General features: G+C 44.6%; 1 protein-coding gene across 1 annotated transcript in view; it reads left to right on the top strand.

Moving 5' to 3' along the window:
- The window catches only part of LOC146196144 (uncharacterized), a 127249-nt gene that overhangs the window by 30055 nt on the left and 79483 nt on the right, over positions 1–17711 (top strand). Inside the window, exons 5-12 of the mRNA XM_084596332.1 lie at positions 1930–2077; positions 2876–2931; positions 9311–9441; positions 11601–11707; positions 12225–12263; positions 15605–15720; positions 15807–15877; positions 15963–16027. Coding sequence (XP_084452458.1) covers positions 1930–2077; positions 2876–2931; positions 9311–9441; positions 11601–11707; positions 12225–12263; positions 15605–15720; positions 15807–15877; positions 15963–16027 — 733 coding nt within the window. The remainder of the gene's footprint in view (positions 1–1929; positions 2078–2875; positions 2932–9310; positions 9442–11600; positions 11708–12224; positions 12264–15604; positions 15721–15806; positions 15878–15962; positions 16028–17711) is intronic.

Genomic DNA, 17711 nt, shown 5'->3' with positions numbered 1-17711 from the left:
GAGACATTCGGAAAGATTCTTAAGAACATTCTTTAGTAAATAAGCCTCCTTAGGGCCACGTACGTGCGAAGAAACTCGTATGCTTATCACTGGATAGTACCAAGATATGTACACTCTTACCTTTGAGAAAACTGTGCAATCTAGTGCACTGTCGAGCTCAATATGCTTCCGTGCGATATCTTTCAGCAAACATTGCTCTGCGTTTTAGGCTCAAGTTATGTGCCACTTTTAAGATGCTCTCCTCTTTTAATTTCATCAAGTTAACGGAAAGGTCTGTGCATTGCCTGCAATACCGCGTTTTTTTTTTTTTTTGTTCACAGGATACTTATCTTTACACAGCCTATATGTGAGCAGAGCAAGCTACAGGCACTCATCAAAAAAATTGGTATCAGACCTCTCAAAGTTTTCGATTGGCTGGCAAGAAGATCAAAAAGGGAACAAGTTGTTTCTGTCATGGCGAATGGCGTGAAGGCGCGATTTTTCTATTTGTCCCACCTGTTGGAAAACATGTTTACTCCAGACAATGCAAGATTTCTATTAAAACATTGCTTTTTGTAGAAAACGGTTCCTATCAGCAATAGGAATCACAAACACGGTAGGACATGAGATAATCAGCTGTGACCAGGGTTTGCAAACAGAAAAAAAAAAACGTTTTATTTTATTAAATGAATAAAACCCAGCTTAGTACTGTTGTAATACCGGAAATCAACATCTAGACATATCTTCTTTTTAAGCGTATTGTTCACCGAGTGCATGATACCGCGACCGTATGTCAGGCAGAGCGTCACCTGCCACGTCACTGTTCACAGCCAATATTAGTCATCAGAAGCACTCAAGTACCGCATAGTGTGAGAACACGATAACGTGGCTCTTGGAGAACAACATGCAACTCATAACACGTGCACAATGTTAATATCTCGCCGGTAATACTAACCTATGATATGGGGCAACCATTCGTTATTGGACGATATTGTCCAGGCGAGCGTAAATATATCTAGGGCCATTAAATCGGCATGCAGTGGTCAGTGCAAGCAGGTCAGAAAACTGGAAACAATTGTTACTTCGCATGTTATAGCAATATTGAAATATCCGCCATGGACGGCATACAAAGGCATAAGCCAGCGCGAAACATGCAGACATTCAGCAGTCATCGCAGCGCGCGCTGTAGTTGGTTTACATCGTGGATTGTTACGGCAGGCGAATGATTTTCAAGCTCTTCGCGAAGGGACTAAACATTCATTTCGCAATACCTGCAGCACCGATACAGCTATGAATTTCATTAGGGCTGTGGCTCGGAGCATAGTAAATAAAATACGATAGACCGTTTATACATACATCTACCTCGACCGCTTTAAAAGCTGATATAAGGCGACAGACTTATATAAAAAACATTCCACATTGACGAGTTGTACTAGCCATATTTTTTTTTTGCACACCAGTGAACCGCACCAGATTACAAACATGTCATTGCAACAACATACACAAAAGCAAAGTTGCAAAATGAAATACAAACAAAACAATTGCTGCAGGTTCTGTTGCGATATCTCAGTAACTGAGCACATACAATAGTGCATGTATTACGGTCACTGCTCTCCACTTGTCACGCATCAATCAGCGGGGACATAATTCACTTCTACATGTTTCAGGGCCTCTCCCAGTTAAACAATTATCACTGTCATGGTTTTCATATAAACATGTGAATGAGCATACACAGTGTAAAAAACAATTTTTCAATATCGCTTTGTGCAATGTGTCCATTTGCTATTGCTTTCTGTTGTGTTAAGCCTGTTATCCTATAGGCAACTAATGCGGTTTTGCATCTCATTTTTTTTTATTTCTAGGAGAATGCGACTAGAGCATGTTAATTTTTTCGAGACTCCAGGTTTCTGCTGTTGACGTTTCTGACGTGGCGAATATTTTTTTCAACAGCTGCGACAGTCTTCGCGATCACTGCAGAGTGCAACGTGCCATCGTTAACTTTAAAAGGCACTGCCCACTCAAGCCAAGTGGAACTTACGGCGATCAACTTAAAATGCAAGAGGAATAAGGGTGCTGGCTTCTTGATATCTGAGCAGATGTAAGTATTAAAACCTGGAACATGCATCACTAATACCATTTAGTATCAATATTGTGTGTCGTTTTCTATACGCACTGGCCCCTGTCGGAAATGGCAAGCCGAAATATACAGTATGTGTGACGACGTGTGTAATTTGCCTTGAGCAGCATGTGCATCCCGATTATCAACAGGTACACCAGACTGGCGGGGGGGCAGGGGTGGAAGCATGTATTATGGGTTTTCACCAAAGCTATTAAAGCCGGAAATTTTGAAGACAACGCCAATATATACCGCACATCTGAAACCGTGTAGCGTGCTTAATAAGTTCTAAATGTGTAAAAAGAAATCACAATATATTTAGTATAATTATTCTGAGCTATATTTATTAAGCTGCAAAAAAAGTAGTTCCTTACTTTGTGATCAGATACCCGCAATGGGCAAGAAAACCATAATAAAATTTATTCAGTACCAATGTATACACATCATTTGAAATATTCGTTGTCCGTATATTTGCATAAAATGCATACCTTCATGTATGAGTATTTAGGTGCGCCCAAAGTGCATATACCTACTTTACAAACTGAAAATTATTTCATTAGTTCTCTGTAGCCCATCAGCCCCTTCCAGTAAGGAATTATTGCAGAGGTAAAATACGTTACAGTGATCATTAACTCGCAGCTTTCTTCGAAGAATCCTAGTATACGAGTATCTCAAATAAATATTGCAGAAAAAGGTTTGAAATCCAGTAATATATACAAGTAAAAATCGTCCCCCATAGGCATCTCGACCTCACTAAATAATACTTTGACTTGGTCGCAGGCAAGGACCGCCATCGACCGCCGGTGCTGACCATTTTAGGCACAAGATTGTCCACGGTAAGAACTTGAAATAGATTTTCCAGTTCTTTTTTCCAAACTTATATGTTAGCTTTAATATTGTGGCATATATGCCCTGCATCACTGGACGTTAAAGAAGACAACGATCAGCAACAGTGACACAGAAGAAGACAAAGTGGCAGCAACATTTAGTGCTAGAAGAAGGTTGACGCTGTGCTTCTGTGCTGTGTGTGCTGTGTCGTCCTGGACTAACCTTCGTGCACTAACCTTGCCACGTATCATCTTGGTGGAGGTGACTAATGATCCCCGTGTGCACACATAAATCCATTTAAGCAGCCGAAAGCTGGATTTGCGTAGTGGCCGCCACCTACCTGGGATCACAACGTCAACGAACACTACGACGTCTGAGGCAGCTCCTACCACCGCAACAACATCGGCGCAGCCACTCGTCCTCACAAAAATCCGCCACCCTCCCATCTTCAATGGCGAAGACAAACTGATGTTGACGACTGGCTGAATGAATATGAGCGATGAAGCAGGAACAATCACTGGGACGCGACCAACATGCTGGCCAATCTGGTTTTCTATTTGGCGGGAACCGCTCGCACGTGGTTCCAAAAGCACGAGCACGAGCTGGTGACCTGGGAAATTTGCAAGCAAAAGCTTCACGACTTGTTCGGGAAGCCCACTGGACGGGCTCTCGCAGCCAAAATCGAACTTTCGCCTCGCGCCCAATCCACTACAGAGTCCTACCTAGCCTACATTCAAGACGTGCTCGCGTTTTGTCGCAAGGCGAACAGCTCCATGTTGGAAAGTGAAAAGGTAGGGCACATCCTCAAGGGCGTCGCAGATGACGCGTTCAACATCCTCTTCTGTATGGATTGCTCTACCGTCGAGTCGGTGATTCAAGTTTGCCGAAGATTCAAGTAAGCTAAACAACGACGCTTGGTACATCGCTTTGAGAACCTTCCGAACACGGCAGCTGCATCATCCTGCGATTATCTGGCTCCTCTGCAACAGCCTTCTCAGTCCACAACAATGACTCGGATCGTCAGGCGAGAACTCGAGGCCTTAGCTCCTGCACCACTCCCATCTCCAGTGCCCGACACCGAGGCCATGATACAGGCTGTTGTCCGCCAGGAACTTGCCAACGTCGGTCTTTCATCCAACCTCGTACCGCCCTCGTCACCATCGCATCCTGTTCCTGTAGTGGCTGCTGCAACTACTAGCCAAGCTCCCCCACGGGGCTACGTTAGTCGCAGTCCTGCAGAGTGGCGCACCTCAGATGACAGGCAATTTGTTTTATTTGCTGTCGAGCCGGCCATACTTCACGTTATTGCCGCAGTCGCACCTTCCCCACCCCTCGTTCTTATTACAACGCTGATCATCGGTACTACTACGGACCTCGACGCTTCCCTGCCCAACCTGAACAGCTCCGCCCCGCATATGATGAACCTAGATACTCCCTCCTCACACAGATGAACCTCACACCGAAGCCGTCTCAAGTGCCCGTCACTCCAGCCGATCTCCATCTCCACGGTCTCGTCGATCTCGTTCGCCGCTGCCTCGTCGCAACTCCTCCCCATCATACGCCGGCGCCTACTCGGGAAACTAGCGAGTGCAGCGCCCGGGAGTGACGCTACATTACCGACCCGGACTGTCAACTCGGAACTGACCCTCGCACCCAGACGTAATCCCATTGACGTTTTTTGGACGTAGTCTCAGTTTATGCCCTTATTGACACTGGCGCCCACATTTCCGTCCTCAGTTCCTCGTTCCGTCAACGCCTCAACAAAGTCCTCACACACGCTTCCTCATCTACCGTTCGTGTTGCTGATGGCAACACAGCTACTGTGATTGGTATGTGTACTGCGAGAATTACCATTGCCGACCGCCATGTCCCTGTGATATTTACAGTGCTCACTAGTTGCCCTCACGACGTTATATTAGGACTCGACTTTCTAACTGCACATTCCGCGCTCATTGACTGTTCCTCTGCACTGGTTCATCTGAACCTGCCACTCTGTCCCGACAAACAGGCCTCTGATACTTCAACGCTCCGTCTCCGATCCTCTACATTTACTCGTCTGCCCCCCAGATGTTGCAGTGTAAGTGCTCATGTCGCCTTTCCCCTTCGTTCCTGATGGCGACTACGTTATTTGCCCCATAACCGACGTGACACTGCAGCGTAGAATCGCTCTTCCTCATAACATCGTGCACGTAGAAAATAACGACGCTTATGTTCCAGTCTTGAACTTCGGCCTTTTTGTGCACGTTCTTCCTGAGGGCATTACTCTCGCTGAAATGACTCCACTGTCTGACGTCACAGTTGTCGCTCTTTTACCTGACCCTACTGCTGAAGTATCGATACGACTTGCATCGTCCCCCCCTCCGGAGGCCCGCATATCAGGAATGGTTGCACCTAACTTGCGCCCTGACCATGCTACAGCCCTTACGAGTCTTCTGAATTCGTACAGCGATATTTTCGATTTTGGTGACCGCCCCTTAGGAGAAACGTCCCTCGTTACAGATCGTATCGACACCGGAGACGGCCGCCCAATTTACAGAAGACCTTATCTAGTCGCCATTTCTGAACGACGCGTCATACAAGATGAAATGGACAAGATGTTAGCAAAAACCATTATAGAGCCTTCGAGCAGTCCCTGGGCGTCGCCTGTCGCGCTTGTTAAAAAGAAGGACAATACCTGGAGATTCTGCGTTGATTACCGACACCTCAACAAAATTACAAAGAAAGACGTTTACCCGCTCCCTAGGATAGATGATGCCCTCGACTGCTTGCACGGTGCCAGCTATTTCTCTTCCATTGATCTTCGTTCCGGTTATTGGCAGATCGCAGTCGACGAACGGGGCCGAGAGAAGACCGCCTTCGTCACTCCCGATGGCCTGTATCAATTCAAGGTGATGCCTTTCGGCTTGTGTAATGCGCCCGCAACATTCGAGCGCATGATGGACTCTCTCCTGCGCGGCTTGAAACGGACGGCGTGCTTGTGCTACCTCGATGACGTCATTGTATTTTCTTCTACATTCGAAAGCCATCTCCATCGCCTTGATGCCATTCTTGGCATCCTCCGAAGCTTCGGCCGACGTGAACTCAAGGGGCTCGGTCACGTGGTCGACACCCATGGCGATCCACCTGATCCAGACAAAATACGTCTGTAAGTGCATTTCCCACACCCCGTTGTACCAGTGACGTGCGTAGTTTTCTTGGGCTTTGCTTCTATTTTCGGCGGTTCGTACCCAACTTTGCGGAGACGGCTCGTCCACTCACCAATCTTTTGAAGAACGACGCTCCATTTTCCTGGGACCAAGAACAATCCCAAGCCTTTTCTGCGCTCATTGCAGCCCTCACCAACCCGCCCGTCCTGGCACACTTCAATCCTTCGGCACCAGTGGAGGTACGCACCGACGCCAGTGGTCACGGTATTGGTGCCATACTCGCCCAACAACAGATGGGTCGCACTCGCGTCATTGCTTATGCCAGTCGCCTCCTTTCTGCGGCTGAACGAAATTACTCGATCACAGAACGTTAGTGCTTAGCCCTCGTGTGGGCCATTACAAAGTTTCGCCCTTATTTGTTTGGCCGCCCGTTCTCCGTCATCACCGACCACCATGCCTTATGCTGGCTTTCTACGCTGAAGGACCCTACTGGTCGCCTGGGCCATTGGGCCCTCCGCCTTCAGGAATACACTTTTCCTCTCGTTCACAAGTCTGACCGGCTGCACGCTGACGCCGATTGCCTGTCCCGCAACCCGGTAGATCCGAAACCTGCGAGCGAGTGCGACGATGATACATATGTGTTAGCCATCTCTGACCTTTCAAACATTCCCCACGAGCAGCGCTTAGATTTTAAGCTTTGTAGCATTATCAATCGCCTCAGCACTGATCCCCTTCATGCTACCGTTGCTCTGTTCGTGCTCCACAACGGCACCTTATACCGACGGAATATGCAACCAGATGGCGCCGAGCCGCTTATTTTGGCCAGGCCCCTATCGCTCTGTTCGTCGTTACATGGTTTCTTGTGACCGGTGTCAGCGACGGAAGAAGCCCTCGGTTATGCCTGCTGGATCCCGGCAGCCGATCGACATCCCAGTAGACCCGTTTTCCCGAGTTGGCCTTGACCTCCTCGGGCCTTTCCCACTTTCTGCGTCGGGGAATAAATGGATTTTGGTGGCCACGGATTATACTACGCGTTACGCTGTCACCCGAGCGATACCCACCAGCATGGCTGCGTTTCTTTTCCACGACGCCATCCTGCTCCTTGGTGCTCCACGCCAGCTGCTCACTGACCGTGGCCGTTGCTTTCTTGCTCGAGTGGTCGACGAAATTCTTCGGTACTGCTCTATTAAACACTATTTTACCACCGCTTACCATCCACAAAAGAACGGCCTCACCGAACGCCTCAACCGCACGCTCACGGACATGCTATCAATGTATGTCTCGGATGATCACCATGACTGGGATATTACTTTGCCGTTTGTAACGTTCGCGTACAATTCCTCTCGTCACGACAAAATGAGCTACTCACCGTTTTATATTTTATACGGCCGCGACCCTCCCCATCCTTTTGACAGCGTACTGCCTCCCACCGCTAACGCCAGTTGCTACGTTCGTGACGCCATCTCCCGAGCTGACACCGCCCGTGTTATTGCTCGCCGCCGACTGGCGTCCTCCCAAAATTCTCAAAAACAGCACGATGATTCTCGCCACTGGGATGTCCACTACTCTCCGAGCTCTCTCGTCTTGCTCTGGACTCCCGCTCGCAAAGTTGGGCTGTGTGAGAAGCTCTTGCCACGCTACGCAGGACCCTACCGTGTTTTACGGCCAATCACTCCTGTGACATACGAGGTCGCCTCTGTATAACCGCCGCGACAGTTCTCTATGCCTCGCACCGAGATTGTTCATGTCGCCAGAATGAAGCCGTACTACTCCTGCAGTTGTTTGTCCTAGTGCGCACCGGGAGTGGGCTTTTCGTGGGGGGGTAATGTGACATATATGCCCTGCATCACTGGACGTTAAAGAAGACAGCGATCAGCAACAGTGACACAGAAGAAGGCAAAGTGGTAGCAACGTTTAGTGCTAGAAGAAGGTTGACGCTGCTGCTGTGCTTCTGTGCTTTGTGTGCAGTGTCATCCTGGACTAACCTTCGTGCACTAACCTTGCCACGTATCAATATGTTTCAGATAAGTATAGAGAATATGGGGGCGAAAGCCCATGCAAGCAATAGCCCCGAACTTAAAAAATAACTCTGTTGCCAGTCCATTTATTTGGCAAAAACGCCCTGTTTAAGTTTGCACTGCCGAATACGAACATCGTAAATGCGCGCTTTATTATGTTTTGAAAGGTATTCGACTCATTGCTGTTGGAAAGAACTAAAATAAGGGATTAAAAAAAAGAAACATATATAGTAAAGTCCTCTGTACAGGAGTTCGCTCACTAAGGCGGTTTCCCCAGCTGATGCAGAGTTTTTTTTTTTTTTTGCAGTGGTAATTAGGCTCCACTTACGTTCTGCAAAACAAGAGTTCCTGTAGACCTCATTCTTTCCTTTTGCTTTCATGGAGGCCCAGGTGCCAAATAAATAAATCTAGTGGTCGGCATAAAGCAATCTCATTGCAATACATTCTTATGCGGCATCAGCGGCTTCCGCTACTGCCTATAATCATTCCGGTGTTTCACGTCGGTTTTAATAAAACCGCGAACAAATATTACTTAGTACTTTAGGACGCATCGATTAGACTGTTACGTTGCGAGCTTTTTATGTTCATTTCTGAGAAAGTTTGTTGATTCTGCTGTATAATGTTTTGAAAAGCATACTCACTGACCTAACATTCTTCCTTCCTCGCAAACACCAATACCAGAAAACAACGTTTCTATTCAGCTTAGATCATTTTTTTTTTTCTGTTTCGGTCGTTACATATGGACATTTCACTGTGTCAAGTCACGACCCAAAGCTCCTGTGCTCATTACAGACTCACAGTAGATCATCCTCCTGTGCCCAGTCACGATATCCAAAATAAAAGCACGGATTTCTTTTATTTAAAAACAATACATTCTCATATTCACAGAGTACTAATTCTCCTAAAAACAATTTTCAGAGTTAGTGCAACCTGCCGTGATATCTGTGAGGTTGCTCGTGCATATTGATAAAGTAATTTCCATCTCTGTGTCCGTATTAGCCACCATTTGTGGAAGTTGACGAGTAGGTTTGAAAGACAACTTAAACGAATCCTGAGAGTTTCATTGCCAAAGATGCTTCTCGAACTCACTACCCAATTGTACGAGATTAATATAGTTTGTTAGAGGACGTGTAAAAAGTCTTCTACGCTAACCAAATGTTCTTATCCTGTTTTTTTACCCAGTTATAAGCTTTTCTCACTGGTTCTTAACTTTACACACACAGAGACAGATATCCCTGAGGTGGCCCCGCTTGTGTCAGATATCCAAGACGCTTGCAGCAAGGTACCTGAGCTGACTGGCGGTAAAGGATCTTCCCTCGCTGTACTGCAGTCTATCGCCACTGATCTCGGCACGGTGAGCGCCACATTGCTGAGAAACATTCTGGGAGGCACTTTTGTAGGAGGCCTCATCGCACTAAATTGCACAGAGGCGAAAAGCTTCTGTCGCGCAGTGGTCAGAAGTCCTCCACGACGCCAACTCTTTCTCTCTTTTAAGGCGAAAATTTTTAATGGGTCATGCTGTCGTGGACAAAGTGTGTCCCACTTTTGCGGTGTTCTGATCCGCCGAGGCGGCATGCTTCCCTGCCATCTGCAATGCCACACTTGAACGCGCGCCAATGAATGCCACGCGACAGGAGCGATGGTGTACTGTCCAACTCACACTTGCCGGAGAAAGTGTGATAGTGCGCTTTTCCTTTCCTGTAAACCAATTATAACTATATGTAGCACTGCAACGAATGCCGACAAGAGGCTAACGATAGGAGGCAAATAAGATAGGAAGGGTAGGCTTTCGCCATTCTCCTCTTAAGAGACATTTAAGAGACTCTCTAATTTCTTTTCACTCCCACCTTCCTCCTTTTCTGGTAAGACGCCCGATTACTGTGCCAGAGTTTCCGGGTTCGAACCCGACCTGGGGGGATGCGTTTTGATGGAGGCGAAACGAAGAGGCATCCGTGTTTTGTGTGATGTCAGCGCACGTTAAAGATCCCCAGGTGGTCGAAATTACTCCGCAGCCCTCCACTACCGGCTCCTATTTCTCTCTTTTAACTTTCACTCCCACCTACCTCCCTTCCTTTGCGGCGCGGTTGAGGTGTCCACAGAAACCTAGGGAGACAGTTACCATGTCTTTCCCGTCTTATAAATCAATCAGTTTGTTTTCCTTACTGCTCGGGTAAGGTGTCCGCGAAAAATTGTGACAGATACGGCTCCTTTTCTTTACTGTAAACTAATTTAAAACACCGCTGATGCCTGTTGTCCTGTGTCTGCTTCTATATGCTGTGTGGTGCGGTGTTTGAGGAAGCGCCAAGTGAAAGGCGCCGCACAGACTCCTGGATCGGACGCCCGGCGGGGTCAGTTACGTATAAGCGTGAGGATGATGATTATTAAAGCTAATTGCCTGGTGACATTACTACTAGTCACACATGGTGAAGTCATCATGTGATGACGTCATAGTCACACTCATTACAAGGCACGATTTACTACGTCATCATTTATTTAGAGGTACGAAATACTACACTTATGACGTCATCCTTATTTCAAGGTGCGACATACTGCACCACTGATGACGTCATTTTTCTTGAGCGGGCCCCAGCATGCTCTTTGAAAAATATTCCGTACTTTTTATCCTTGTGAACAACCACTTTTTTACCTCAGACGTATAGTAATCCTTTGGACGTTATGTAATTGACCAGTGTACGGAAAAGGACGTTTTTCGTTGCCAGTATTTCCGTCATTCTAGCAGTCTTTATTCAGAACAACGCTCAGACTCTGAAGCATTTTTGTGACAAACTCATTACTAGTGCGAAAGCACTAAGAGGTCTTGAGAGTCAAGGAAGACATTTACTAGTGCCTGGCTGGTTGCCAAAGAAAATGCGACACTAGCGTTTGTTGCGCCACCCAGGCATCGTATAGGACGACAGCATGCACAACATATAAATTTCTGACCCCCCTCACCCTCTTCCCCGTTACCGCCTCTGGCGCACCATTTGCTCGTTCGCCATCACGAACGGGCCTCCATAAGCCACGAGATTTCTCCTTTTATATCAACTTCCCGGAGCAACCGCTTTCTTGCAGTGTTCACAGTGGTATCATGCCATTTCACTTCCTTTTTAACATCAATCAGTCAATGCAACCGTAGTCAATTTCGACGCTAGTTTGGTATAGAAATCGGAACCGATGACATATTACCTCTAATTCAACACCGCGCAACAAATACGTTGAACGTTATGTCGAAGTCATGCCAGTCTCTCTATTATGAACTGGCAAGAGAAAGCATGCCAAACCGAGCTTTCGCACATGTTAACCAGTTTACGCCCAATTAAACCCCGAGTATTTTTTTACATAATGTTTAGCCCAATAGAAGATGAAGACCGAAATTGTGAAAAATTGAACGACTGCTATGCGGATATTTTTGTTTTTATTACACGTAAAAAATACTGTCTGCGCGCCATGTTTACTCTCAATAACAATTCCCCTGGATATAACTGATGCTTTGTTTTTTACACACAAATTTAGTTTTCAGTCCCACGTGGATTTGTGGTGACAACGAAGGCTTATGAACTCCTTGCCTCAACACCGAAGTTCCAGAAACTGCTGCAAGAGATCGAAAACGCGCGGATCAGGTGGGATATTTAATTTCTCTTGACGGAATGAGGGTGCGGTACAAAATACTTCATATTCTTCTTATAGAATAACTGCGGATCTCTACCCCTGCCAAGCATGCAGTGCTGTGATTACTTAGCGACAATGCAGCATTCATGCTAACCGGGGGTACTATACTGGGGTTGTGACACGCACATAATTTGCCAGTGATGTAATTGCTGAGCTTCTTGCAGCTCTAATACTCCAAAGGCTAAACGGTATTGCTAAGCGGACCTCAATCATACGACCTGTTTTTTTTTTGTTTTTTACTTTCGGTAGCTTAACATTCAGTGTTGCTTGTATTGTGCTTTTTGAATTCTTAGTTTTTGCCGGAAGAGTATACCTAACGGAATTAATATTGGTGCAACAAGGGCGGCGGAACAAACAGATTGTAGATTGCGAGTTATCTCTAGCTACAAATAAATCATTACGCTATGCCATTCACTAGTGGAGAAAGCTGAATATGCATTTTTACTTATTCTTACGATGTCCTTGCAGCAACAACAATGTATCTCTGCTGAAAGAGGCTTGCAATCGGTGAGTACATCTCTACTGGAATATATTGAACAGAGTAAGGTTTTCATAGCGTTATAGCTCCGGGCTGTCAACTCCACCGAAAAGTCGTTGTCTGCCTGGGTGCCTATACATTCCTCCTAATCAGCATGCCTCTGGCAGGAGATGTAATGGCCGATATGCCAGGAGCTGCCAACCAGAGCGCACATGTTTTAGATAAAAATTGAACCCATATTTAAGCTTTCATGGAACACCGAAACAGAGTACAGCAGCTAGGTTAAACATTGGTTATTTATCTATGCCGCTCCTGCCAACTTGAACGCGTCCTTTACATTTGTCAACCCAAGCAAGCTCTCTCATGAAAATAAAACACGAATAGTCAAGGCCATCCGTGTCATCACACGGTAATAAGTGATTAGCTTCAAGCTGAACCGACGGCAGATTTTTCGAACGTTTACTCTTCTAGCTAGTCTTAATTGTCTAGAAAAGCACTCAGGCTGCCCGTTTTGAGGCCAAAGACTTTATATGCTCATGGGTGTCCACAAGAAGTGTCTGTCCACAGAGGGTTTCACACCGTCCCTTTTGAAGACTGACATGATTTATCAGTACAATAATCATTGTATGATGTTGAAGGCAACAAAAGTCTTTATGCGAAGATTTTTCGTTATAGTGGAGTAATTACTTATTTAAAAAAAAAAAAAAAAAAAACATTTGACGTCGAAATAGCCGTGGACATCGATATAGTGTGCAGGTGTGAAAAGAGCCACGGACGTCAAAATTCTGCAAGATAGATGAAATTCTGCAAAAACGGCCAAAATGTTACAAAGCTTCAATTTCAGGTTTCTATGCGATTTCATGTGCGTCATTGATTTACATCGAAAACAGTCCAGAGTAAAAGGGAAAAAAAGAATAGCAAGCAAGAAAAAAAAACTACAATAAAAATAGTCCAACGTGTAAAAGAAAAGAGAAAAAGGTTCAAAAATAAAACAAAAGAAAATTATAAGAAAATGAGCGAAAAACCGGCAAATGAGTGCGAAGAGTCGCAGGAAAGTCTTACGCCTTACCCCACTTAAGAGAGCTCCAAGTGCCTGTATCGAATTTTCATATCAGCATGCTCAGCCTATAGGCCGTATTCGAAGAAATAAATTAAGTTTTAAAAAGGAGCGCGAGTTTACTAAAAGTTGGTGTATAAACGAGAATATGACTCTTTTTGATTACGTGAACTTCCTTCAGTCAGCTAACAAATTTCTGTCCTTTTTTCGGAATAGTAGAACCACTGACCATGGGTGGTTTTGAAAGGCACAGCTGTTGGATGGGTTGCAATGATAAGCAAAAAAAAAAGAAGAATTTATTATAGGGTAGAACCATAGAGGCCTTACAAGAAGCCAACAGTCATGAGAACCGAGAGAATACTTTTGTTTTTAAATTGCAGTGCCTATAGAAAGAACATTAGAGGCCTCATTGACTCTGTTTAGCTGAAGTACGATTGATTGGGAAGCTGAGTGAAAAAGCACTAGCATCCCGATTCTCAGGTTGAATCTCACGATCCGCATTAAGTGTACAAAGCGTTACCTGCTGAAACACGTCAGCGGCTGTCCAACTTTGTACCTTCCAGAAATAATGAGCTGCACGTAAACTATCTTTGAGGTTCTTCGCCACCGCCTTTTCGACCGCAGCAGCGCACGTAGAAAATTCAGTATTGATGTGAGTGTCACCCACATGCTTTGCCAGGGTCGAGAGAATCGAGCAAACTTTAGAATAGAAATTAGATAATCGGACACGGTATGTAGGAAGCCAATATCAAGACAATGCATCTATGATGGTGATGTTTATAAGGAGACAAATACTAGTTAATTAATTGTGCCTAAAGACAATTATTATAAAAATAGAAGAAAAGCAATGTGCTCTCAGTGGTATCCGTACTCACGAACTATATTTATGTCGCATAGGATGCTCTGTGCAATATATGTAAACCTCTACTCAATACCTTATTGGTAGTAAAAACCTTTTTGTAGTATAATTGGTTATAATTGAATTGGTAGAATGTACGCTCGTCATTGGTCCCTGTGTATTTCGAGAGTACCCTACAAAAAGCAGCCAGTCGATGAAACATTGGTTGTAATCCTTGCAAAACTGTTCAAGTTAAGTTACTGTCATTTCTATTAATTTCCTTTACATAAGCCTACTACTATACTGTGACTGTATTTGAAGTCATCATGTGATGACAGAAACAAAAGATGGAAATACTGTGAATTCAATATCTTTATCAATCATTCATATCATTAGCATGCAAGACACCGTATGTTCTTCACGCTATACTTTCTGAAGCACGACGTTATTAAGTTACGGTTAGTTATCGCTATAATACATAAAGAGCACGTGTTCTATAATTGGCCCAAAATACGAGAATATATAATGCCCACGAACCAGTTCCTCTGAAATTTGAGAAAAACAAAGCAGTGGTGTAGCGTATATATTACCTCTGTTGTAAGGCACACGTTACTCAGGTGTCAACATCATCATTGCGGAAATTTTCTCAACAAAAACGCACAAGACTCAGTTGGTTGTTTACATTGTTCCGCTTCTGCTGCTCTTGTTTATTCATATAAACGTTGCATACCGAATAAAGTCTACAGTTGTATAAATTGTTATTCAAATATCTTATCTGCTTTACATAATAATCGTCTTTTCTTCTTTCCTCTAGTATGCTGGTTTTATTTATGTGGCGCATGTGCTTTTGAGTACACATGCTCATTGATACTCACACTTTCACGACCGTTTTGAGCTCCCCTGCAAGCGCACTCCTGTATTTGCAACAAAACCCTTTTAATGATCCTCTTTCTCTTCCATCTCATGACCTTCATTCTCGTGCCGTAATTGATTACTGTTTCTAAAGAATGTACAATGGCCTCGCAAGATTTACTATAGCAATTTTATTATTATTTTTCCCGCAACCTCTTGTTTTCAAACTGCAACCTTCAAGCACCCCGGCACATGCATATTTAATGGTTGGTGGTATGGTTTAATATCCGAAGCGACGCTGCTCTCAGAGGAAATATATCAGGAACACTTTATGAGGACAAAGGACATTTTATCAGCTTTTCGTAGTATTTCTACTTAGGTCTCAAGCTGGAAGCTTTCTTTACCACCTTGCATTTTTGGGCAATCCGCAATTACGAAAGCGGTCATTTTTTAGCTTCCCTCCACACCACTCACAAGCTGCGCAGATAAGTGCGGTTGAATGGAGGGGGCCTGTACATGGTAAAATTGCTGCGTTCAAGCCAAACGCAAAATTGAATATCCCAGCTGAACTCTGCCTCTGGGTTCCTGTTTTATTGGCTGAGTGTTCATGTTTTTACGCGCAGTGTAGTAACTGCAATAGAAGAATTGCAAATGCCACAAGAAGTACAAGAAGTGGTAACTGAGCAGCTCACCAAGTTTCCCGCGGACACAAGATTCGCTGTGAGGTCGTCAGCATTGGGTGAGTACCTTAATGAAATCTGGTATGAAATCTGGTATGCTGTAACACACTCAACCTGAGACACTCTTCTTATCCGTACATTGCAGGAGAAGACTCCGAGGATATGTCAGCAGCTGGGCAGATGACTACGTTGCTAGGGCTTGAAGGCCAGGAAAAGGTGAGGTACAAAGGCTGAAACCTTTTTTTTTTCACATGTTTGTAGCAGTAAGCGCTTACTACATTTGCATTTTATTTTTTGCAAGGTTCTCCGCGGCGTGGTCAAGTGCTGGGCCTCTCAGTTTAGTTTCACTAATGTCAACTACAAATGGTGAGTGGCGGCACCAATGCAATCTGTGTCAGTAAACGAAGAAACATTGGGAATTTGGCAGACCATAAGTACAAACGAGCCGCTCATTTTATTAGCGCAGAAAAGTCAATAAAAACAAAGTAAATCACGTGAAATAAAAAGGTTTCTAATTTAACTTTCATCTTCTGCAGCTAAGGCCTCTAGATGCGCCAAAACGTGCATCAGTCGATTGGCGTTGCTACTTCTGGCTCAGCTGATTTTTCATGTTTTGTTCGGTAACCACACATTGCTAACAATACATCTCCATATTTTGAGACATCTCTATTTTTTCAATTGCATAGCATAAGTTTTAATTGAAATATTTAGTCACATTTAGTAATTCAAACGTGAGGGGAATTATTTTTAAAACTACGATATTTTTTTGTTTTTAAAATTCGTAGCCTGAGGTAGCTGAGTAGCGGTACGTAAGAAGTCTGGGAAACAAAAGATATTTGCAACATGCGCAAACGTCTCTTTTGCTAGAAATAGACCTTGAAATACAAGTAGGCATTGTGGATCAAATGGAAGGTGCGACAGGAAGTCACAGTTGTCGACCGTCTACAGGGACACGGATATAAGGAGTAATGACACTTATCGGTTATTCGCGGGCAGCCAGAAACTGATATCTTATTTTAAAATTACTGAGTAATATTCTGGAAACTTCGCGAAAGACGGTGAAAGCTTAGTAAGAAGCCAGGTAATTTTGTCATCAATGCCAAGGAAAACTTTTGCCCTAAACTGTGAGTTACCCGACCGTTTCCAATCTACAAGGAAGCTAACGACCTGACAGATTCCTGATTCGTGACCACAGATGCACATGTAGTGGTGGTGGAGACGCCTGTGCATAGAGCAGATAATTTACTCCAGCACGCAGGCTGCCAGCGATCCTACTATCGACAGTGCCATCTGTCGGGCGCACGTGTCCCCGTAACTGATGGTCGTGCGAGCGTGTCGCGTAGAATACTACGTTTGTGAGGAATTTAATTTTGTCGTCAACGCGCTCTGCCACCTCATAATGTAGGCGTGTGCTATGCTATGCTACTGAGATTTTGGTCGGGTATAGAGATTACTATAGAAATCTGAAGTGCCCTATTCCTCCGCTGAGCGATGACTGATAGTCTACAGAGCATATTATGCTCCAGAAATCACCGTTTATACGCAGATCTTTTCTAGCTTTTTTTTTTTCTGTAGCTTCCCTTGATAAATACACATATGTTCTATTTTACTTTTCGATTTCCCTCATGACAGTATAGGTTTTTTATCTCAATAGTGTGATAGATAACCGGATCGCTGACCTTCAACAGGGATCGAGACAAAGTGCGTGTTTTTTGTCTCCAGTGCCCCGTGTTTTACTTTATTTTACCTTTACCGTACGATTAGCACTAGGTGCCCACGGCAAAACCACAAATGAGGCGGTACAGGAAGATATGGGCTGGGTATCTTTCGAAGTACGGGAAGCTCAGAGTAAAATATTATGTGAGGAATGCCTGAGAAAATTGGACAATAACAGGTGGGCAGCTAAAGTATTTAAATACCTACACCTAAAATGCGTTAACTCACAATGGAGGAAAAGAACTAGGAAACTAACCAGTAAGTATGCTGGTCAAAAAGACGACGAAATAAAAGAGTGTTAAGCAACAGGAGAAAAATACAGGTGGTAAAAATT

The sequence above is a fragment of the Amblyomma maculatum genome, chromosome 3, assembly GCF_055883805.1.
Source record: "Amblyomma maculatum isolate TAMU_Amacu chromosome 3, ASM5588380v1, whole genome shotgun sequence".
NCBI classification, from domain to species: Eukaryota; Metazoa; Arthropoda; class Arachnida; order Ixodida; family Ixodidae; genus Amblyomma; species Amblyomma maculatum.
Note: the sequence above shows the minus strand (reverse complement) of the source record. Positions and strands in the feature narration are given on the sequence as shown.